The sequence below is a fragment of the Aethalodelphis obliquidens genome, unplaced genomic scaffold (genome assembly GCF_003676395.1).
Source record: "Aethalodelphis obliquidens isolate GAN/ISIS:26980383/991018 unplaced genomic scaffold, ASM367639v1 scaffold62, whole genome shotgun sequence".
NCBI lineage: Eukaryota > Metazoa > Chordata > Mammalia > Artiodactyla > Delphinidae > Aethalodelphis > Aethalodelphis obliquidens.
In genome coordinates this window covers 10,883,525-10,908,860 of record NW_020838006.1, presented here as the reverse complement: position 1 = coordinate 10,908,860, position 25,336 = coordinate 10,883,525, and the positions used below count along the sequence as shown (strand labels likewise).

At 39.4% G+C, this 25,336-nt stretch overlaps 1 protein-coding gene across 5 annotated transcripts in view; it reads left to right on the top strand.

Moving 5' to 3' along the window:
• SNRK (SNF related kinase) overlaps positions 1 to 25,336 on the top strand; it is a 61,130-nt gene that overhangs the window by 11,893 nt on the left and 23,901 nt on the right. For 3 of the 5 annotated variants that reach the window (XM_027088311.1, XM_027088315.1, XM_027088314.1), the window contains 3 exons: positions 2,390 to 2,451; positions 5,879 to 5,998; positions 6,094 to 6,567. In XM_027088311.1, coding sequence (XP_026944112.1) covers positions 2,390 to 2,451; positions 5,879 to 5,998; positions 6,094 to 6,567 — 656 coding nt within the window. Of the gene's footprint in view, positions 1 to 2,389; positions 2,452 to 5,878; positions 6,568 to 25,336 lie in introns of all 5 variants that reach the window. The other 2 variants (XM_027088313.1, XM_027088312.1) reach the window with 1 other exon arrangement.

Sequence of the window (25,336 nt, the reverse complement as noted above, 5' to 3'; positions counted from 1 at the left end):
CTATAGTAGAGGAAAAAGTAGTCATAAGACTTCATATACAATATCTTAGCTTTGTAAAGAAGCATAGGTGTAAAAAATATATACTCAAACCCGAAGAGAGGTCATCCTAGATGAAATTATAGGTGTTTTTTGTTTGTCTGTTTTTAATCTGTGGTGCTTTACTTGTTTTGTGGAGAGAAGTACTTAGAAAATGGTTACACTGCTCCCCCCACCCCTCCAATTTATGTGTGTGTGATCCCATTTTATTAAAACCTTTGTGTCTGGCATGTATTATACATAGAAAATAATTTGGAAGGCTGTGTCCGAAATGTTAACAGAGATAATCACAGAGGATAGACTGATGGATAATTTTAAAAAACTTTCCTCTCTTTTTGCCAATATATATGTTCTGATTGTATTTTTTTCTTACACTGCATAGATGTTTCTTTCATAATTGAAGCAGAAATACTAAAAGGAAAATAATAGGTCAAGTGAAAAAAGCAGAATACAAGATATAAAGTTATATATAGAATGATCACACCTTTATAAAACAAAATAAAGAAGCTGTATATAAACATTTGCAGAAAAACCACCAAAACATTAATAGTGCTGATCTTGTGTGATAGGACTGTGGATGCCTCTTTATTCTCTCTACTTCCTATTTTGTATTTTCCATATTTTCTATTAGAATAGGTTACTTCGATAGGAAAAATATAAAGGAATATTTAGTCCTTTTAAAAAGGATAGACTTGATAGAATGTCATCGTAGTATCATTTGAAAAGCAAATACTTAGATTTTTGTGGGATGCTTTATTGAAAAATCATCAGACTTTGATACCCAACTAGAGATTAGTTTCTTTATCCGCACTCATTTCCAAGTTAATACATTTTAGGAAACTAAGCAGTAGAAGATTTCTGAAAACAGAAGAGAGACGATAGCTCAGTAAATTCAGTCTCTTGAAGTAGAGTGGAAGACTAAAAGAATTTCTGCTTGGGGAGGGGAGATTACCATCAGTATAACAATGATAGTGGTGGTGGTAGCTAGTATTTACTGAATGCTTACTCTGTGCCAGGCTTTATTTTAATCACTACCTTTATTAATCCTCACCACAATCTATGAGGTGCTCTTGCTACTGACATTTTCTAATGAGGAAACTGATGGTACAGAGAGATCAGGTTTTGCTCAGGTCCAGTGACTTGTGGCTGGTGAGCTGGGATTCAGATCCAGTCATTGGCCTTCAGAACCAGTCCTCAGCCATGAGGGACCATCGCATTGCTTGGCCAGAGAGACTGTGGGTGAAACTGGCTGTTGGAAAGAGAGAAGCAGGCATGGGTAATGGGAGGAGCTACTGTATCCCACTTGGAGCTGAAGGACCAGATAGGCATCCCAGGGTTCACTTCTCACTAGAAGTGGGCCTGTGCCCACGGCTTTGCTGGCCTCGTCTGTGTGGTAGCAGTGTCTCCATCTCTTTTCATCCCCTCATTCCCAGAAATAAACTTGGTTTCACATCCACCTTTCCTTCTTTCTTTTCCCTTTCCTGCTTTCCCCCACCTCTTTGTACTCCCTTTCCCCCAAGCTCCTGTGAGCTTGAGTTTAATGCTTACCTGGACGAACTCACCTGTGTGGTGTATTGTGTAAAGTGCCTTGGCGTAGTTTGAATGTTTGGAACTTTGTTTGATATTTCAGCATTGAGGAAAGGCCTGCAAGGCTGCCTCAGTCAGTCAGTATTCCCTCACTGTGCCGTGAACTTAGATATCAGTGATCCTCTCACGTTCTCTTTGTTCATAAAGTTTCTTTTTTACTATCAGATGGAAAGCCTCCATGCAAAGGTGTTTTGTGTTGTGTGTTCTCTGGTGCTTGTGTTGATTTCTGCTGCCCTGCTAGAGGATGGTGTGTTGGGAAGGTTGCCCTCCTTGGCTGTTGGAGTGGGGGTTTCATGAGGCCAGAGGGCATCCTGCAGGCAAGTGGGGCTCCCAAGCCAGGCTGAGCAGGCTAGGAGCTGCAGACTGCTGCTTACAGGGCAGGTTGAGCCTCCTTGTACCTACCTTGCAGGCTCCTAGTGAGGATTCGGTGCAGTGAGGATTCGTGCTCGTTACCCAAGAGGCATTTAAAAATGGCGACTTTACTGTTGTTCGTTATTATAATTTCCTCCTTCTACCAGTGCAGTAATCCTTCTGACCTGCCTACCTGGACGAGTCTCCATGTATCTGTTCACTGTGACATTCCTGTTGATTAAAGATTCCTTGAACGGGTTGCAATCCATAGAGGAGAGAAAATGGGAGACTGGGTCATGGAAGACAAATTTACCATTTTTATATGTTCGTCTGGATCCAGCCTGAGGGTTTATATTTTAACTTTAAGCAAAGTTAAGTAGAACTAAACTAAAATCTTTTTTGTGTTTTCTTTTAGGAGAAAGAAGCACCTAACGAAACACAGTAATAACAAGGATTATTCAGTATGCAGTCGGCAGGGTATGTCTTGGAGCTGGTGCAGAGCCACCTCTGCTTTATATAACCCACATCTTAACATTTTCCAGTGGTGTTCAAAATGATTTTCAGGCACTGCAAGATCCTCCAAGGTCAAAAAATGATTTAATTATTTCCTGTGCTAACTCAAAATATACTCGATAGGAGGGTTAAACAGTGTATTCAAAAAGATGTTCAATAACAAGGATATTTTTCCTCCCAACTTTCAGTTATACGTAACTTCCTGTTTTGAGGTATACAATTGTAGTTTCATAGGCAGTGAGCAAGGGATATGTGTACCCAGAAAAGTACCAAAAAAAGTAAATTCTTTGATAGTGAGAGTATCATTTCATTACAGGGTAGTCTTGTCATTAAGAAGAGACCCTAGGGCTTCCCTGGTGGTGCAGTGGTTAAGAATCCGCCTGCCAATGCAGGGAACACGGGTTCGAGCCCTGGTCCGGGAAGATCCCACATGCCGCGGAGCAACTAAGCCCGTGTGCCACAACTACTGAGCCTGTGCTCTAGAGCCCGTGAGCCACAACTACTGAGCCCACGTGCTGCAACTACTGAAGCCCACACGCCTAGAGCCTGTCCTTTGCAACAAGAGAAGCCACTGCAATGAGAAGCCTGCACACCGCAACGAAGAGTAGCCCCCACTCGCCGCAACTAGAGAAAGCCTGTGCACAGCAACAAAGACCCAACTCAGCCAAAAATAAATAAATAAATTTTTAAAAAAGGACCCTATAAGATTCTTCCCTTTGAACTTGCTAGTAGATTAAAAATTATTTCATTGTGCCCTTTTGCTAACACAGTACTAGGAGGAGAAATGACAGTGTGTGAATAGTGATTATCTCTGGGTGTTCAAGACCCTGAAAAAAGACTTTTTCCCTCATCTGTATATTCATTTATTACTTTTGTAATAAAAAAAATCTGTAAAAAAAATGAATTAAGTTAAAATTCAGACAATCTCAGATTTACTTGTAAAGTCTGATTTATATGCCACTGTAGAATACATCTAAACTAAAGTGATAGATGAAAAAAAAATATTAGGTAATTTGGGGGCAGCCTGAAGAAGTTTGCTTTGAAAGCGAAAGTTGCATTTGCAAACTCATACAATAGAAACATAGACTTGGGTAGAATTTTAAGAGTAATTACCGCCATTATAATTAATTGAAGTTAAAGATTTAAAGATAGTTTTCTGCCCCCTGGAGTTAGCTTAGAGTTTCTATATTTGAAAATTAGACATGCCTGAATTAAACTTTCTTTTGGGGAACTACTGTCCAAATAAAGCAAGACTTTTCCACTTGGATTTTCCTGTTAATCTTATAAAAATTATTAGCTCAGATGACAAGGATAATACATAGTATAGAAGAAATTTGCTTTTTCTCCAGCACCTGTACATAGATAGTATGGGTTTCTTATTTTAAAAAATCTTAATAGGATTTTGTTTCTGAAATTAATGCAGAAACAGTGTAGCATAGTGGTTAAAAGCACAGATTTTGGTGTCAAGATAGCCTTGGGTTCAAATCCCACCTCTTTTACACACTGGCCCTATAGCCTAGGCCAAGTTACTCATTATTTTTGTGCCTCAAAATGAGACTGATAATCCTATCTCTGAGGGCAATTTACAATTAAAAAAACAAATCACTCAGAATTACTCTGAGGGTAATTTACAATTACAGAAAAGCTTGAGGGGGCCCCAGATACGTGATTCAGATCATTTCAGTTTGCATGGGAGAATGACTATGCCTCTTTTATAGTATTTTAAGTCTTAAGATATTATTATCCTAAATATAATATTGTTAAGAGTGGCCAAATGTTTCTAAGAGGTGTATGCTTTGAAATAAGAATTCAGTTTGAACCTTAGCTTTAGCATGTACCTGGAACACAAGTGTTTTTTGGCTATAAAATGGAAATAATACTGACCTCTTAGGATTGTTAAGATCCAATGACACAATCCAATTTGATTCATTTTGTACAAATACATATAGTAGGTCTTCAGTAAATGTTAGCTTTTCTTCTGTTCTTTTAAGCGAAAATGAGATTTAAAGATATTTAATGCTAGTGCTTAAAAAGAAAAACTACCTTATTTTATGTACAGTTTAGTTTTTTGGGATATTTTCACCAAAGTGGAGTAAATGCTGTAAGTACTGTTCTTAACAAAAAGCAACTGAAAATGTGAAACTGTATACCAGGAGCATTAGAAAAGGCTTCACTGAAGGGATGAATGTGCACTAATAGGAAAGATTTAGTCTTGGGAGATGGCTGTATTTTTCATTGGATTTTGTTATTTAATTCTATTAAGTTTTGGTCAGAAAAAATAATAGTGGGAGTTCAGTATGTGAGATTTAAAGTGATGTCTTAACTTGTATAATTATATATATTTAAAAATTTTTCTGAGTCAGGGTCATTTATAAGAACCTATTTCTATATTTTAAGGTTTACACTATAAAGGATGAGAATTTTAAATTCCGTATGAAATGAGGTCTTTAAAGCCAAATGGTCTTTAACAGTTAAATGGTTTAAATGCATGCTTGTCTGTTCTTGAAATATAAGCAGATCATAGTAGGTTTTGTTTGAGAGTTGGAAAACCGTAATAAAGATAAGCATAACTGATAAGCACGAAGAGTGAGTATCAGTCAGTCAGCAAATAATAAGCACCTACTGTGTGCCACTTACTGTTCTAAGCACTAGTGATGCAAGAGCAAATCATTGCCTTGTAAACATTTTGAAAAAAAGTTGCATTTCAAAATTTAACAAAATTTTAATTACCTGCTGTATGTAAAACACTGTTCTAGGCATTAGGGGAGGGTAGAAGTAAAAAATATTGATAGAACCATAGACCCCTCAGGAACCTTGCAGTCTCAGGATAAAGGTGGTGTATACAAAAACCTATAGAATAAGACCGCCTGGGATGGAGGTGTCCCATGGTGCTTTGGAGATGCAGAGAAGAGAAGGCAAGGTAATACCACCTGGGAGAGTTAGAGAAGCCTTTATTGAAGAGATTTTAAAGGAAATAGTGCTAATTTGGAATAATAGGAAAAAGTTGTTGGTTTCTGTCCAAGTGTATATTCTTTGTTTTCCCTTTCTTGTCAATCCCTGACTTCTTTTTTAAGACAGTAATAGAAATTACTTTTGGAAAATATTCTTTTCAAACACATCTTATCAAACTTGCCAGTTTTCTTATTTCTGACATCACCAAAAAATTGTTTCAACAAACTAACTTTTTATCAGTTTGCAAAATGAAATGGTATTTAAATTATCAAGCTTTATAAAGTAAATCCTAAATATGTAAATAGGTTGTTATAAATGCCCCTGACTCATTTTATGTCTCAGTATATTTATTTCAAGCTTCTCTTAAAATTTAAAGACAAATGAAGCTATAAAAGGAAAAGTCACAGAAAACTTAATTTTATTTCTCTTATTTTTGTAGATGTCCATGGCGACATTGAAAATGAATTCCTTATTTTCACCAGATATATGAGAAGATCCATTTTAAACAGTCTAAATATTTTTTCTTCCGTTGGACCAGCATGGCAGGATTCAAGCGAGGGTATGATGGGAAGATTGCTGGATTGTATGATCTGGATAAAACCTTGGGTCGAGGTCATTTTGCAGTGGTTAAACTTGCCAGGCATGTCTTTACAGGTGAAAAAGTGGCAGTAAAAGTTATTGACAAGACAAAATTGGACAGTCTAGCCACTGGTCATCTTTTCCAAGAAGTGAGATGCATGAAACTAGTGCAGCATCCCAACATTGTACGCCTTTATGAAGTTATTGACACCCAGACCAAACTATATCTTATTCTAGAACTTGGAGATGGAGGAGACATGTTCGATTACATAATGAAGCACGAGGAGGGACTTAATGAAGACTTGGCCAAGAAGTACTTTGCTCAGATAGTTCATGCCATATCTTATTGCCATAAACTCCATGTGGTTCACAGAGACTTAAAACCCGAGAACGTGGTCTTCTTTGAAAAACAGGGTCTTGTAAAGTTGACAGACTTTGGTTTCAGCAACAAGTTTCAACCAGGGAAGAAGCTCACTACAAGCTGTGGATCTCTTGCATATTCTGCACCAGAAATTCTGCTTGGTGATGAGTATGATGCACCTGCGGTAGGTAGGTAACCTTCCAGTATCTGCCCTCTTGAATTCTCCTGGCTAGAGTGTAGTTGGTCAGATCTGTTGTTGTTGGTATCAAAATAATTTCTAAGAGAATTTCTGTTAAATGGGTCTTAGTTAACAGATTGGGTTTCACGAATGCCATGTTTCTCTAAAGCTGGCAGTGAGTTTATTTTACCTTTTAGATGGCTAATGTCTAAAGTGTATTTGTCAGCACAAAGGAAAATGAGTAAGTTGCTAAGGTATCTCTCATCTGCCCGTTTTAATTTTTTTTAAGGTCTGAGTACTTTTCCTGTCTTCTGAGATACTTCTAGTCATCTCCTTCCTGTGAATACTTTTTAACAGTCATGAGACCCATATTAGACAGGTACTGTGACTATGACAGTGCAGTGTGAAGAACTGGGACATTGGAATCATTTATTGTGACCTTGAACAGTATACTTGACCTCTCTCTGCTTCATTTCCTCATCCATAAAATAGAATTAGATACAGGTATCGTATGTTATCTTGTTTACTTTTCACAGTGACTGTGTGGTGGTTATTGTCCCTCTCGTTGTACAGAATAGGAAATTGATACACAGAGTGCCTGCTGTGTGGTGGATTCCAGAATAGTGGTAGCATTTGGCATTCCCACTGACCCTCTCCCTTCACTCCAGCACATTTTCACACTCTCGCTCACTTGTCATGAGTTATTTAGTTGTGGTAGAAGGGTTTATTGGTTTTCAGTTTGTGTCAACTTTGTCCCCTGGGTTCATATCTGTTTTGAAGGTCATTTAGGAATTTACTTTCAATTTTTAAGGATTTGTTAATCTGAAGGTGTGGTCAGCTTTTAAAATTTTAGGTTTAGTCTTGGAAAAATGTACCCTAATATTACATGCACATAGATATGAGCCTTCCATTTGCATTCTGATCATTTAAAATGCAGGTTATAGAAGATTAAAGACACACATTGAAGAGTGCTGCTCTCACACTGAATACTCTGTACACCAAGACATTGTTTTTCATGTTAGACTATGTGTTATGGAAAAGAAAGGGTTAAAAATGGTTTCTGCACACTACAGATAACCAGGCTTCACTAAAGTCTTTCATTAGAATATTTGAGGCAGAGGTTTTTGATTAGTGGAGAGGCTCTAATCTGAAAATGAGGCCCAGAATATGCAGAAGAGGAAACATAAATGTCTCAACATGAAAAGGATGTTCAACCTCAGTAATAATCAGGGAAAGGCAAATTAAAACCACAATAAGATATTTTATTACTTTTCACATTGAGAAAAACTAAAGTCCGACAAAACCAAGTGTAGATAAGACTATAGAACATCAGGACCTCTTGTACTTTGTAGATGACAGTTTGTCAATACCTGGTAAAGTTAAAGATGTACACATCCTGAGACCCAGCAGTTCTGCTTCCTATGTACGCAAGAGATCTTCAAAGAATGTTTTTAGCAGCATTGACTGTTCATCAGCAGGAGAATAAATTGTTCATTATTCATATGGTGAAACTATAGCTTGGTGAAAATTAATAAACCATGTCAGCATGGCTGGAGTTCACAAACTTGTTTAAGTGAAAAAATGAGTGCAGAATACATACAGTATTATAACATTTATATGAAAGTTTAAAACATACAGAGCAGTATGATATATTGTTTAGGGGTCCATGCACATGCAGTAAAGTATGAAGAACACAATGAGATCAAAATAGTTACTTCTAAGGGGCAGGCATATCTAGAGGGTTTCTGTATTGGCGATGTTTATTTCCTAAGTTGAGTAGTGAATATGCAGGTGTGCATTGTAATATTCTTTTTTTCTCCCCTTATATCATAAATAGTGCATAATAGAACTTTAAACAAGTTTTTAAAAAGGAAAAGAAAATCGTTTAGAAGGATAATCACCAGTCTGATAAATGGTTAACTTATGTTGGTGCAGTAGAATTGGGTGGAGTTCATTTTCTTTATTTGTATTTATTTCCATACATTCTGTGTAATTGTGTGATTGAATTTACTACAGAATTGCTTTAAAAAACAAATGGAAAGTTATCTCTCTGTTAATGTAGTATTAGTTTTTTATGCCAAAATCAGTGATTTTTCACAGATATTTAGCAAAATTAGTTGGGAATAAATATTAGAATCTGTCATTTAATTAAATTATCAGATGTTACTAAATAAAACAACTTCGGTTCAATTTTATAGGTAAGTATTTTTTTGAGTACACTGGTCCTCAACATTGAAACTTAGTTCAGAAATTGTGTATTTTATTATTATTTTCAAAGAATCAGATTTTGATTTTATTTAACTATACTGTTTGTTTTCTATATCATTACTTTTTCTTTCATTTTTATTAATTCTTTCTAGGACCTTTGAGTTTTCTTTTTGTTTTCTTTTTTAGCATCTTGAATTGAAAGCTGATTTCTAACAAAATATTTACATCTAAGGCTGTATGTTGCCTTCTCCCTCCATCTCTGGTAACATCCCAGGGGTTTCACTCTGCAGTCATTGTTGTTCATTGCTAAACTTTATCTTCTCTGCTTTTTTTTTTTTTTTGCGGTACGCGGGCCTCTCACTGTGTGGCCTCTCCCATTGTGGAGCACAGGCTTCGGACGCGCAGGCTCAGCGGCCATGGCTCATGGGCCCAGCCACTCCGCGGCATGTGGGATCTTCCCAGACCGGGCACAAACCCATGTCCCCTGCATCGGCAGGCGGACTCGCAACCACTGTGCCACCAGGGAAGCCCTCTGCTTTGTTTCTTGTTTAGTTTTTTTGTTTTTTAAAAATTCAGAGTGGATACATTTATTTTTCCTTTTAACCATTTGGTTTTAACTTCTAATTTTAGTACATTACAGTCAATAGATATGCCTCATTGGTTTCTACTTTGGGAATATTTTTAGATTTTCTATGTGGTTTAATACATAGTAATTTTTGGTTATTATTCCCTGTATGATTAAAATTTTTAGTATGTACAGAATTTTTATAAATAATTAAGATTGTTAATTATGTAATTTGTTCCTTTGTGTCATTATGTTTTCTAATCTGTTATTTTCGAGAGAATTATGCTAGTCTCCTACTTTTATCTGTGAAGTTTGTATTTTAGTCAGTTTTTGCTTAGTACATGTTATTTTCAAGCTGTGTTAGGTATATAAACGTTTATATAATTTATTTTACATGGTGGGCTATAGCTTTTAGCAATGTGAAACTGCACTTATTTGCTTATTGCCTTCGATCCTACTCGTCATTTTGTTTTAGATTTATCTTTCTTAAATAATATGTAGCTGGATTTTGTGTCTGTAATCTGTGAGTCAGACTTTTAATAGGTGAATTTAATCCATTCATATTTGTTTTGACTGGAATGTTTGGACTTACTTGTGCTGTCTTATTTTGTGTTTTTCATTTGCCTTATTATTACCTTTTTCCATATTTTGTTGGGTTATTCAAGTTTTCTTTGCTCCTCCTTCAGTGGTTTGCAAGATGTGCAATCCGTTTCTTTGTATTAGTGTCTACTCTTAATGTCTGGAGTTAATTGATATTTGTATCATTCCCTCTACCATACAAACAACTATAGTTTGCTTTCACTTTCCTTTGAGTAAAAGATTTTTTATTTGCTTTTATTTATTTATAAAAATATTTAATTTTGGACTTAATTTTACTGATTTCTTGGTTTACCCCTGAGTCTTCACCTTTCTGTCTTTCACTTAGATTATTTTTGTTTTGTTTGTAATTTTTTAGAGATGATTTGTGAGAAGTTTGTCAAGTCTTTGCCTAAAAATGTCATCACATTTGAATTGTACTTTGGCTGCGTATAGAAATACATATTGAGAATCATTTTCTTCCCAACTTTGAAGATACTTTCCTGTCACCTTTTGTTTCTAAAGTTGCCAGGGTGAAGTCTGATGTGAATTTAATTTTATTTTCTTTGTTGGGCTATACATTTCATTTATCCTGTGAAGCATAGCTTCACACTTCTGGAAATGCTCCATTAAATGATTTTTCTTGGGTAGTAATTCTTCTGTTTGATGCACTTGGTTCCTCTCTCATGCTGCCCATGTTTCGTAGGTGCTTGGGGATTGTTAGTTGTGTGTTTATCTCTCTTTTTGAGATTCCCTAATAGTCTGTCTGTGAATATAATGTCTGAGTAGCCTCCAGTGTATGTGGGAGAGGAGCAGAGTGTGGCCTGGTGTCTGGTCTTACTATTTGACAGACTGTCAGTACACCTCTGCCCCTGGTGCCCACATTCACTCCTCCCACCGAGAACAAATACCTGCTTGTTCATGCTTGGTGAGTTACGGGGTGAGAGATATTGATTCATCCTTCTCATGGTTGTCTTGGTGCAATTTCTTCCTGTTTCCAGACTGTGTCTTCTAGAAAGGAGCACCACAGACGCTCCTACCAGCCGGTTTCATCTTTCAGTCTGATCCCATGTGCCATCTACCTTTGCGATCAGATCTAGGGATTTGGGGGGAGAAGGAGAGCTAGATCTTGCTCAGTGAGCTGTTGATTCCAGTTGCCTGTGTTGGCTTTCAAGAATGTATATTAAGTTGACTTCACCTAGTTAGAAAGGAAAGATAGAAAATGATCTCTCTGAAAAATCCTGGAATCTCATCACAGTCTTTGGAATTCCTGTGGTAGAGATTGCAGTGCAGCAGTGTACAGGGTGGAAAACCCATTGTCACTGCTAATTACATCAGTTTAGATGATGGAAGGTCAGGCAGGGGATGGACCTGTCCCTGCTGGAGTCATGCACACGTCATGCTGTTGCTCTGGAGAGCTCAGGCTCTGCTGAAACTGTTGGGGGACCTTGCTGCTAGCCCTGTAGGGGACCCTTGTCGTAAGCCTCCAGGTGAATTTCTGGGCAGATGAGGGTTTCTTTTTTTCAAAGAAGTATTGGAAAAGACCTTACTCTGCTTTAAAAAACAAAACTAAAGTATGCTTTAAAGGTTTCTTCATTATAGAAACTCTAAAATGGGAAAACCGTTTCTTAGATTGTGGACAGAACTTTTCAGTTGTTGTAAAACCCTGCAATTGTTTATGTCTTTCTACTTCACTAAATTTTTAAAGTTTATTTTCAAGTTAAAATTAACTAAATTTGGTATTGAAAACTTTGTCACCTCACTTGAGATTCAGAGGCTTCCTGGGATGTTACAGCTCTGGAACTGAAAACCCCTGTATTAGATGCTTCCTAGTTTATAGACAAACTGTTTCAAAGATGAAATATTCAGTCTCTTCATTAGTTTATTATTTGCTAAATTAATATGCAGGAGATATCATTGAAAGCTAAATTATATAAAACATGGCTCTATATTAATACAGTGCAAAGATCTGGATTTAGACTCAGTGTGTATAAGCTTTTTGGGATGTAAACAGAAAATCTGTATACACTTTACAATTTACAGTTCAGCATTTAATGGATATTATTCATTTGTGGAGTTATGAGAAGTGTCCTCATGCATATGAGTATGCAGCAAGCTAGAGTTCTTTTTATAAATCTGTTATTTTTCCTACATTAAAATATTACTCTTTGCTGGCTCTCAGTAAACTAGGAATAGAGGGGAACATTCTCAACTTCATAAAGAGCATCTACAAAAAGCTACGGCTAACATCATACTTAATGGTGAAAGACTGAATGCTTTCATCCTAAGTTTGGAAACAAGGCAAGGATGTACACTCACCACTCTTATTTGGCATAGTACTGAAAGGCATACAGATTGTAAAGGAGGAAATAAAACTATCTCAATCTGCAGATGACATGATTGCCTACGTTGAAAATCTCAAGGTATCTATCTACAGAAAAATTCCTAGAAACAGTAAGTGAATTCAGCAGGATCACAGGATATAAGATCAACACATAAAAATCAATTGCATCTGTATATATTAACAGACATCTGGAGACTGAAATTAAAAACACAATAATATTTACAGTCATGCGAAAGAAAATGTATACATCTAACAAAACATAACAAAATAATTTATGCTGAAAAATGCAAAATGCTAATGAAGGAAATTAGAGGAGACTTAAATGAATGGAGAGACAAATCATATTCATGAATTGGAACATAGTACACATGTCACTTCTTCTCAAGTTGATCCATAGATTTAATGCAGTTCCTGTCAAAAGCCCTGCAAAGTTTTTGAAGACATAGACAACATTATTTTAAAATTTGCATGGAAAGGCCAAGGACCTAGAAGAGCTAAAACAATTATGAAAAAGAATAACAAGAGAGGAGTCACTACTGTACTACTCTGGAAAATAGTTTCGCAGTTTCTTATAAAACTAAATACGTACTTCCCATACGACCCTGCAGTTGCCCTCCTGCATGTTTATTTTCACATGAAAACCTGTATGTGGATGTTCATAGCAGCTTTATTTGTAATAGCCCCAAACTGGAAACAAGCCAGATTGCCCTGGAATACTATGCAGCAATAAAAAGGAACAAACTATTGATACAACAACTTGGGTGGATCTTAATTATGCTGAGTGAAAAAAGCCAATATCAAAAGCTTATGTACTGAATAATTCCATTTATAACTTTCTGGAAATAACAAACTTGTAAAGGTGGAGAACAGATTGGTGGTTGCCACGGGCTAGAGATGATAGTGAGCGGTGTAGTTATAAAGGGATAGCATGAAGGAACCTTGTTGTGATGGAGCACTTCTGTATCTGTTGTCGTTACATGAATCTACACACGTAATAAAATTGCATGGAAGCTACACACCAATGAGGGCATGTAAAACAATGAAATCCGAATAAGCTCTGTGGACTGAACCAACGTCAGTTTCCTATATGATACTGTGCTATAGTTAAGTAAGGTGTTGCCGCCAGGGAAACTGGGTGAAGCGTACATGGGACTTCCCTGTACTTTTTTTTTTTGGCGACTCTTGTGAATCTATAATTATTTCAAGATAAAAAGTTAAAAAATACATATTATTCATTGCCTAGAAGACAAGTATTCCAATGTAGGGCTTCCCTGGTGGCACAGTGGTTAAGAATCCGCCTGCCAATGCAGGGAACACAGGTTCGATCCCTGGTCCGGGAAGATCCCGCATGCCGTGGAGCAGCTAAGCCCGTGCACTACAACTACTGAACCTGCGCTCTAGAGCCTGTGAGCCACAGCTCCTGAGCCCGCATGCCACAACTACTGAAGCCTGTGCGCCTAGAGCCCGTGCTCCACAACAAGAGAAGCCACCGCAATGAGAAGCCCGCGCACTGCAACGAAGAGTAGCCCCCGCTTGCCGCAACTAGAGAAAGCCCATGGGCAGCAATGATGACCCAACACAGTCAAAAATAAAATAAATTAAAAAAACAAAAAAGTATTCCAATGTACATGTTCCTGAGATGTTGTGTAGGGGTTGTTTTTACTTTATTTTTTAACAGTAATGCCTGATTATGGTCTGGGAATGAAGGTCGCCATGATAGAAACACACTGCATTTTTTCAGTGTTCAGGTGCATGCTAACAAATGTATTTTTATATTGTATTTTTAAAATAAAAACAATTGTAAAACTAGATAATCAGCCAGAAATTATCCTATGTCCACTGAGGTGAGAGCATTTAACCTTCACCATGTTAAAAATATGTACTTGCATTTATTTTAGAGCAATGATTCTTAGCTTTTTCTGGTTCAGTAATGCCTTAAGATCTGATGAAGTCTATAGACACATCTTAGAATTGTGTTCATTTTTTTTTTTTTAATTTATTTATTTATTTTTGGCTGTGTTGGGTCTTCGTTTCTGTGCGAGGGCTTTCTCTAGTTGCGGTGGGCGGGGGCCACTCTTCATTGCGGTGCGCGGGCCTCTCACTATCGCGGCCTCTCTTGTTGCGGAGCATAGGCTCCAGACGCGCAGGCTCAGTAGTTGTGGCTCACAGGCCCAGTTGCTCCGCAGCATGTGGGATCTTCCCAGACCAGGGCTCGAACCCGTGTCCCCTGCATTGGCAGGCAGATTTTCAACCACTGCGCCACCAGGGAAGCCCTGTGTTCATTTTTTTAAAAAATAAATTTATTTATTTATTTTTGGCTGCGTTGGGTCTTCGTTGCTGCCCATGGGCTTTCTCTAGTTGCGGTGAGCGGGGGCTGCTCTTCATTGTGGTGCGTGGGCTTCTTATTGCGGTGGCTTTTCTTGTGGAGCACAGGCTCTAGGCGCATGGGCTTCAGTAGTTGTAGCATGTGGGCTCCGTAGTTGTGGCTTGCGGGCTCTAGAGCGCAGGCTCAGTAGTTGTGGCGCATGGGCTTTGTTGCTCCGCGGCATGTGGGATCTTCCCGGACCCGGGCTTGAACCCGTGTCCCTGCATTGGCAGGCAGATTCCTAACCACTGATAAAGAAGATGTGGCACATATATACAATGGAATATTACTCAGCCATAAAAAGAAACGAAATTGAGTTATTTGTAGTGAGGTGGATGGACCTAGAGTCTTGTCATACAGAGTGAAGTAAGTCAGGAGAAAAAAACAAATACCATGTGCTAACACATATATATGGAATCTTAAAAAAAAAAATGGTTCTGATGAACCTAGGGGCAGGACAGGAATAAAGACGCAGATGTAGAGAATGGACTTGAGGACACGGGCCGGGGGAAGGGGAAGCTGGGATGAAGTGAGAGAGTAGCATGGACATATATACACTACCAAATGTAAAATAGATAGCTAGTGGGGAACAGCTGCATAGCACAGGGAGATCAGCTCGGTGCTTTGTGGCCACCTAGAGGGGTGAGATAGGGAGGGTGGGAGGGAAACGCAAGAGGGAGGAGATATGGGGATATATGTATGTGCATAGCTCATTCACTTCGTTATACAGCAGAAACTAACACACCATTGTAAAGCAGTTATACTCCAATAAAGATGTTAAAAAAAATATATGCTAATTATATTTTGTATAATATTTGGGAAATCTTGGTGTATTTAAGCCAAGAGCTGAAGTGACACTGGAGGCCACATTTAATGCGCTTATGGCAGCCATTCGTCGCTCTGCTCTAGTCCTGTGATTTAAAAGGATTCCTCCTCCCTATACAGATAGTGCAACCTAACCTAAACTTTGTGATAGAGCTTTGAAATAATCCAAAAAGATGTAAGCAAATCGGAAATTTTCTCTTTGATTAACGTAGATCTGCCATTATAGCCCAGACTATGAACTGATAATTCCTCGCTTTTATTTCCGATAAGCTGCTTGTGTACTTGCTTTTACAGTCCTTCCCAAGCTACACCAACTCTCAGTGTGTACAGTTTCATTTTTCTCAGTTGTTTATTAGATCCAGATGTCTTTGTAATGTTTCAGTATTTTCTGACTTGGACCTTTTCTTCCCAGAGTCAGAATCTGGCTAAATTTTATATTACTTATTCTTCTACTATTTGTCATTTAGACATATGGTCCTGATGAGTCCTAGATTAGAAGACCTTAGGCTTGTGTCAACGTATTAGGCCCAAGTGTGGAGTTTGGGATTATATATTTTTAAGGGATGATCTGAGCCTCTTCTATGCGTAGGTAAGGAAGTTTGGTCTGCTTTAAAGTAGCACCTTGTTTGTTTTATTTGCATATGGGAGTGGGCATGGCCTTGGAACACTTCTCTGGCCTGAGCACATCCTGCTGTAGGTGACGCTGCCATGTGAGTAACAGACCGAGTGCTGTTCATCGAGGTTTTCTCTGTCCTTCTCAGCTTTGCAGTCATCAACTGTTTGCTGTTCTGACCAAGGTGGAAACCAGGCTTGTTTCCATCCAGTCCCTCCCCTGCCTTCCCTCCCTCTCCTGAGCACATGTTTATGGCATGCTTAGTCCATGCCAGGGGCCCAGGATACAGCACTGAGCAAGGCGGATCTGGTCTCTACACTTCAGCGGAGGGATGATGTTACCTGTTATCTCCTAATTAATTGATCACTGTCATGCCAAGGGCTAAAGAGGAACTTTAGGCTTTATACACTCATGCTTGTTAAACCAGGCCCATACCCAGGCCCAGGGCAGAAACCTTGGAAAACTAAAAAAGGAAACACAGAACCTGCTTGTGTAAGTGCCCAGTATGAGCTGCATTGCAGCCTGGGGCTTAGGCCTAGTCGCACGGGTAGCATTTGGTTGCTGAGAACTGAAAAACATATCCCTAGAAGTGTGGCACACACCTTCCACAACCCAGCTGCCAAATGCAGGGTCGTATGCTCCGACAGGTACCTTTTACAAAGCATAGTGCCATCACTCGTCGTAAAACCAAAAGAAAAAATGAAAATCCTTCCTTAAACTTCCTGAAGATTCACATGCCTATGAGAAATGAAAATTATTTCAGAAATCACAATTAAAAATTGATCTGGCATGAACACTAAATAAAAGCACTTGACCTGGTATTAGTTCTGTCTTCACAATGTACTGGCTTTACAATGTGAACGTTGCATCATCAAGTATTTGAGAAGCAGGTAGCAGTGCCTCGAGTAAAATCTTTTGGGTTTTATAAACAAGCTGTTATTGAATTTAATATTTGAGCATGAAGTGTTAGAGGTGGTATAATCTATAGGTACCCTATACAAGCCTATACAGGCTGACACAGCCATTGATTTCTCAGTGAGACGTCTGAAAAATACGATAGAAACGATTGGCGTGTTTTTGATGTTTTCCCTGTTGCATTTTTAGCCACGGTACTTATTGTTCTCACTGTGTGATAAGGCTGAGATCAAATGAAGTATGTGGTGACTCTGTTTTGAAAAGTATAACTTACTGTACTAGTGGTATGGTAAGATTTAACTTGGTGGTTCTCAGTTGATGACCCATCAGTTTTACCTGGGGGAGATTTAAAAAGAAAAAAAAAACCTTGCCTGGGCAACCCTGCTAGAGATTGATTCTGATAGTCCCACAACCAGAAGCTTTCATGAGATTCTGACATGCATCTAGCCTTCCCTACCGCTGATTCAGACGCAGAGAATCAGATGTTTTTAGTCATTAGTGGAAAAACGATTCCCAGTATTTTAATTCTAATGTTCTTTAGATAATAAGCGTTAGGGAAGAAAATTTTTTTAACCTTCGGGTTCAAAAGAGTGAGCGAGAATGTATATTCTTTTTGATGTTGAGAACTGAGTTTAAATTTCTCCCCTCCACTTCTCTCCACCTCCCGCCCGCCCATTTTTAGTCACATTCTGTGTTCATTTAGGGATAAGTAAGTGAAAACCAAATTTCAGGTCCCTTGGAAATGTCTTCTGATGCCTCTCCAGTGCCTGGAACTTGAAGCTAAACAGCCGTCAGGGTCCCTTGTCCTGAGGAGCCCAGAGACTGTCCTGCCTGCTTCCTTTCCACTGTGGTCAGAAGGTTGCCTCATTGCCTCATTTAAAATCGTTTTCTTCATCCAGAAGATTTATAGCACCTTTGCAGTTTTCTAAGGGCTCTGACTACTATTAACTAGACAGGGGTTTTGTTTTGTTTTAGGTGGACCTTAGTGCACCACTTACTCCCCCTAAAATCCTGTGGAAAGACACAGGTTTGCAGGGCTGGTAACTGCAGGTACTATTAGAATAAAAACCGGAAGTTACTATTCACCTACTTTTCACACTAGAGCCCAGCTCTGATCTGAGTCTTTGGGTGTTCCGTCTGAGGAGGTAAGAGTTGGGCTGATACGCGTGAGTGCGTGTATCTTAGGAAGCAGGTAAGAGAAGGGATTTTGGAAGCAGCTTTCCTCTTCTCTGTTCCGTGCTGCTGCCCTTCTCAGATACTGACAGTTCCGGGAGAGGTAGCTTCTGGGGCTTGGGGCGAGGGCGAGTCGGAGTTGCCCAGGGGAGCAGCTTTAAGGAGAGCTGTAAGGAGGGGCTTTCTCGGGTCTGCAGCCCGAGGTGGCAGTCTCAGGTAACCCCGCCGAGGAGGAAAACAGTGCTTCTCAGTTCCTTTGAAAACTGGAGTCTGTTAGGTCACTCTTCTGTTCAGAACACCTTAAAGACTTCCCATTTCACCCAGAGTCAAAACTGGAGTCCTCAACTGTGGCCGCGTGACCCTCAAGGTCGGCTCCCCCCGTTTCTTCCCTGACTTTCCCTCCCACTTTTCCCTGTCGCTCTGCTCAGCTCCAGCCACACGGCCCATCAGTCACCTTCCTCCCGCCCCAGCCCAGCCTCAGGGTCCTCCTGTCTCCCAGCCCCCTGCCCTCAGGCCTCACCTTCTCCCCACCAGCCGATGTCCTTCCCCACTTGACTCATCTCTCTGTGCAGTGGGGGTAGGAACCGTTCCCGCCTTAGGACTGTTGTAGGGTTTAGGTGAATGAAGACCCCCTTCGGCCAGCAGCTCGAACTGTCTCAGCATGTCCTCCTTTGGAGGAGAAACACGACGCCTTCATGTTTCTGTGGGGCTGCATTGGCCTCATTTTCCTTCCTGAGGTGCTCGCTCCTCTGGAAATTTGTCCTAGGGGAACTTCTGAAATGCTGGATGCATGGGAAAACTGGGGGAAGGGCAGGCCTGTGCACGTGTGCTTTCCCGCTTGTGTTTTTAGTTGTGTTTAACTTTTAGAATGTTAGGGTTTTTTTTGTTTTTTTTTTTTGCGGTTTGCGGGCCTCTCATTGTTGTGGCCTCTCCCGTTGCGGAGCACAGGCTCCGGACGCGCAGGCTCAGCGGCCGTGGCTCACAGGCCCAGCCGCTCCGTGGCATGTGGGATCTTCCCGGACCGGGGCACGAACCCGTGTTCCCTGCATCAGCAGGCGGACTCTCAACCACTGTGCCACCAGGGAAGCCCCCTTTCTTGCCCTTCTATATATGTATTTAATGAGTCCTAGACTCACCATGAGTCTGATGAAAGCTGTGGTGCCTCTGTTCGGAGAGATGCAGAGGTGCAGTTTCTGAGGTGTTTTATGGACCACTGTGAAGCCCCTTTTTAGATTTGACCTTGGGGCTGAGTAAAAAGTGGGCCCACAACTTTCTGACAGAAGGAATAAGCTCAAGCACTTTCGAAATAAGCTTTGGGGCATAAAATATAGGTGTGGAATAGTGAGTGGCCTTGTTTTCTGTGCGTATCTAATTTGTTTTATATATTAGAGCTCTCATTTTCCTTGTGATTTTAGTTTCCTAGCTATGACTTGGGAAGATTGTAATGGAAAATTGGAGGTAAGGTTTTAGATAGGGCTACTTCCAAAAGGAACATCAAGTCATTGCAGGTACAGTGTTCTTTTTATTTTTTAAAACTAACATAGACTTAATCTGTAGGTATTTGGTGTGTTAGGTAAGATTTTTTTTTTTTAAACCCATTTTGTGTTAACAGAGTTTGTATGTATTAACTCTTCACTGACCTTTGGAGGTTCTTATTACCGTTTAAAAGAGACTTAACATGGATTGGGAGCTCCAGTAGATGCAGGGAAGCCCCTCGGATGGTGTGAACCCCATGTTCCAGAGTGTGATTCCCAGTTTTGTATGCAGTGGTAATTTGTTTCTAGAGGGCTGAAACTGGTTTAACAAATTCTTAAGAGACTAATATATACAGATAGCAGTTGACTGATATATGAGACATTAGATATCAGTTCACTGGAAGCTTATATTCTTGCATCAGAGTAGCTATATTTTCCTAACCTTACCTGGTTTTCAGGGTTTTAAAAATGATGTTATACCTAAGATACTCTTAGTTATAGTGTAATATAAGTTGATTGGGCTTAACCTTTTTCAGGAACATTTGTGATCCATTGAAACTCTGGAGGTCACATGATTCTTGTGTGCATTTCTGCCTTAGCTCTAGAAAGGGCTCTTTCCAATCTGGAATTTTAGTTCATCTATTCCTGTTGCTCCCAAGGCTTTAAAATCATGATTTCTGCAAGTTATCCTTTTGTTTCTAGTTATTAGAGCAGGACCTTCAGTCTGCTACAACCCATTATATTCTACCTGGAAGCAGAAGATTCCTAGTGGTTTTAAGTTAGTCCTAATTCTTTTTCTCAGTCATCAGTTTATGGGTGGCGTACAGTGCTGTCTCAAGGATAGTTGTATTATCAAGTTGTCAGTAAACAGCTTGATAAAAATTTCTTGGACTTACCATCTAGCTTCAGTATTAAAATGAACTCATCAATCAGCGGAGGCAAGAATAGGTAGAGAATTTGTGTTCCCTGACCTGCTAACCTTTGATTCTTCCGGCTGCTATCAAGGGAGTGAAGGGAGTAGCTTTTCATACGGTAAGGAAGCTTTCTGAAATTGTTCTTGTGTTACTTTATGTAGGAGAAAGGAGCTTCAGCATCCTTAGCTATCAGTGTCTCCTACCAATTAGGGAAAGTACTTACTGAGCCCTTTCTTTAGATTAGTTCTTGAGTTGTCCCGAACACAGTAGAGCACCAGAAAGCAAGCGATCAAAGGCTGCTGGGATGCTGAAATGGACTGCCCTCAGCCCATGTACAAAGCTCGTGTATTTTGTTTACAGTTGTCATTCAGGGTGTCACTCATATCCTTATTTATTAATTTTACATAAAACTCTAGCAAGTTGAATAAGTTTATTTTTGAGGCCTTCAGCTGATAGGTAGCAAAGGGACCTCATAGAGGCCGGCACACTGATAGCAACAAGAGATGAGGAAGAATCAAGAAATCGTAATTGAAAACTCTTAAAAACATGATCTGCCCCTTTGTTACCTGGAGTCCAGGCTTTTATCCGGGCTTCTGGGTACTTTTGGAGGAAGAGGGAGATACATGCTTGCCATGGAAGCAGCTCTAAAAGGGGAATCTTAGATGGAAGATAAGGTGGAGCTATCTTTTATAAGCCAGCTGGTTGTAACATTCATTCATCTCTGAAAATGAATGAACAGAAGTGAACTGTGGCAGGGCCCAGGACACCAAGGGCAGCAGTGCCCGCTCTCCTGGAAATCCTCCCTTCATTGCCAACCTCTGAGGTCTTACGAGGATTACATTTCAGCACCTAGCACAGTGCCTGGCGAATAGTGGTGCCATGTACCTGCTGAACAGACACATCAGTTTCTGCTTTGTGGCCCTTTAGTGTAAGGACTGATGCCCAAGGGCACCTCTGTATCTTACCATGATGCTTTAGCTGGTGATTTTAAGTGAGGTAGAAAAAAGAAGAGGCCCTAATAATTTTAAATTCCTCCATTATCAGAAGGCATCGGGGAAGAATTATTTAATAAGTTATACTGGAATAATTAAATATTTCAAGAAGAAGGGATGATAGATCCCTACCTATGTCATATGTCACAGTAAATTCCAGGTGAATTCAGGATTTGTATATGAAGAATTAAGCCTCCCCCACCCCGCAAAAAAAAAAGTTGAATAATCGATTTGATTACAGTTTATGGGTACGGTGCATATATGTTTAAAACAAAATTATGATGGAAACAAACTGGGGAAATAATTTGTAATATAGTTGATAACTATTCTTACTGTAGAAAGAGCTCTTACAAATCAATGAGAAAACTCTCCTAAAGACAAGTGAGGAGTCGATTTACAAGTCATATAAATAGCCGATAAAGAAGGAAGAGGTTAACCTTAAGAGTAATTAGAATATTTGGGACTTAGTATAAAGCTACAGTAATCAAGACTGTATGGTATTAGCAAAAGGGTATGATCAGTGGAATAGAATAAAGAATCCATAAATAAACCCACACATATTATTGGGTAGTTTCTAATAAAGCTAACATATGACCTAGCAAACCCGCTCCTGGGTATTTACCCAAGGCTAATGAAAATTTAAATTTGCGTGAGCACCTGTGCACAGATGTTTTTAGTGACTTTATTCATGATGGTCTCAATCTTAAATCAACTGTGGAACACCTGTGTAAAGGGACACCACTCAGCAATAAAAAATGATGAATTATTGGCACGTGCAGCAACATGGACAGATCTCAGAGGCATCAGTGAAGAAAGCCAGACTTCAGAGACTACACACTGTATGAGTCCATTTACAGGCAAGACTTTCGGGACATAAAACAGACCCGTGGTTGCCAGGGGCTGGGCTGGGAGTAGGCGTTGTTGACTGCAAAGAGGCACAGGGAACTTTCTGGAGTGATGCTCTGTATCTCTGTCTCGGTTGTGATAGCAGTTCCGTGACTACATTTGTTAGAACTTGCAGAGATGCGCACTGACAATGGTGAATTCTAGTATATGTAAATTATACCTTGGAGAAATTGGGAGAAAATAATCAAGACAGTGCAAATTAAAACAAATCTGTTAATAATCTTTACCTATCTAATAGGCTAATATGAAAGATTGTGGTGTTGGGAATGGGGGAGCTTCCCCCAGGCTGCTAATAGAAACTTACTGTCATTAAACATGTATTTCATAATCTGAAGAAAGTAAACATTAACTTTTAAATACAGGAAATGTGTGGTTATATTTGAGAGAACTCTCTAGCTAAAGTTTTAATATGAAGGAATCTAAAAGTTATGATCCTATGTAGAACCAACCAGGTTGTGTTTATTGTAATCCCTAGAAAGATGTGTTGATTTTTTTAATGTAGGAGAATAACTTGTATACATTTTTAAACCACATGACTAGGCATTATGCAGGGGGAACTAACCAGAACAAACATTTCAAGAACTAATATTTTGAATTTTGAATCTTTTTATAGCAAATACACAATTTTAAAGTTTATTTCTTTTTATCCTCAAATGATAACGTTAAAGTCTCTCGACAAGTTTAACATTTTAGGGAGTCTAGGGTAATGATGTGATGGGTTAAAGGTCACACCTCATTTGACTCTGTATCTCCGTGCCCAGAAAGCTGTGTTTGTTGCGTTTTGAAAGAGAACCCGCAAGCGCCAGCGTACGCAGGTGATTTTTATTAACTGATGTTGTAATGGCTTGTTTATTTGTCTTATGTTGGCACACCTCAATCTTATGCAAAAGGCTCAGTGTTTTTAAAATCAGTATAAGAAAACATCAGGATACTCCACTAGCTATTAAACTAAAGATCAAGTTCGTGCAGGCTTCAGATTTATTCTTTAGTCTACAGAGTTGGTATTGTTTGATTAGACAATTGACTTCGACATTTTTAGGTTTGGTACTGAACCTGAACATTTTTACTTTCTAGATCCGAGCCAGATTGTGAAATCACTTTGCATTTGTCATATTTGTGTCATAATCATGTAAAATCGCTTCTTAAAACAAGACCCAAGTCCCTGAGTGGCCACGATGAGGCAGTGCTCCCGTCCAGCCCGTCTTTGAAAAGTGTCCACGTTGAAATTTGTAGTCGAAGAATGAACTCATGCACGTTGCCATCCTGATGGCGCCTGTTTCCACATTTAAAAAAATATTTCTCATGTATGAACATTTTAGGCTTTGTGACTAGTATAATAAAATTGGACAGAAGTTAGAGACTTTTCTCATAAGCTTGTAAAAGGAAGTATTTAGGTTTCATAAGGTTTCTTTTTAATAAAAGATGTGATTTTGGAAAGGTGTGAATTTGTAACTGATTCTTGCTTCACCAGGGTGTGTAGCAATCAGTACTTTGAAGGATTGTTCTGAGGGTGGAAATTTCTAGGAACCAGAGCATCCAGACTGACTTGGGGAATGTGCCCAAGGTGGGTGACTGTGGTGCCTCTGGCGTCAGGGTCACGTCCCCTTGAGAACCCTCAGGCTTGTCCCGAAGCAGGGGAGTAGAACTAGAGGGTGACCCAGCCAGCAGCACTACCCTGACCCCTTCCCAGGCTTCATGAGACCCAGATCCTCTCCCTAGACACCGTGGTACCGAGATACCACCAGGAAAACAGGTTATCCAGAGAGTCTGGACCCATATAACTCTGCCCTTTTTTCTTTCATCACATTCTGTAAGACTCTCAGGGGTACTTATGAAACATCAGTGAGTTCGTATTTGAGTTTTCTTAATCCTTGAAGGAAATTATTTGTGCTAAAAATGCAAAGTAATTTATTTCCTACTGTAGGTATTCATGCTATGGGCAGATTGGTCTATGAAGCCATTAAGGGAACCCTGCGGAACCGAATGCCCCCAGACCACAGGCTAAGAGTCACAGGCTCAGTGACTAGAGAACGTGTCTAGACTTTTTTTTTTAATATCTTTTACATTCCTATAAAGAGGTTTCTGCTTATTCAGTTAAAGTATGTACACATCAGAATATTAAGCACAGCTAATTTCTAATTACTTTTTTTAACAAGTAATAAATGAATGTTCTTGTAAGATAATTCAAATAATACAGAAATATATTTAATAAAAAGTATAAAATCCCCTTTGCTTTCTCTCGCCAGTCCCTCTCCTATATCTAAAGGTGTGACCATTTATGATCCTTGCAGACTCTGCAGTGATACATGTAGCACTGTTTGCCCAGACACCCTGTGAGCCTCTCAGAAAGTACCAGATAAGTAGTGGTGTCCACATTTTAAAGAAGAGAAAACTAAGATGTGAAGAAGTTGGGTGACTTGGCCAAGAATACATAGCTAATTCAATGGCCAACCTAGGTCTCGGAAGCTCTAGCCCAGGCATGCTCTTTTCCTTAGGCTATCCTGAAAGAAATCACACAACTATTGTGTTTTAGCTTGTCTTATCTTTCCTTCTTCATCTGTGAAGTTCACTTCCTAACTGGTATCAAAATCAGGCTCGTAAAGTGACTTAGGAAAGAATGCCGAGTAGGAAGAGTGTCTGCTGCTTGTCTGGTGTGGATTTGTGCGAACGTGTATAGTCCCACAGTGTGTGACTGATAACCTTTGACTTCTTGAACTTTTCCCTGTTTTCGTGCGACTTAAAAAAACAAGTTTGCATAAGGCCTTAAACAGCTGACACTGCAGCTTGTCCTCATTGACCTTCACACCCCCGCACTGTACCCCGAGCCCTTCTTAGTCTCCTTTCCCTCTCACTAGCTGCTCACTGCCTCTGTACCTCAAACTTCCGCTTCATCTGCCTCCTGGGGGCT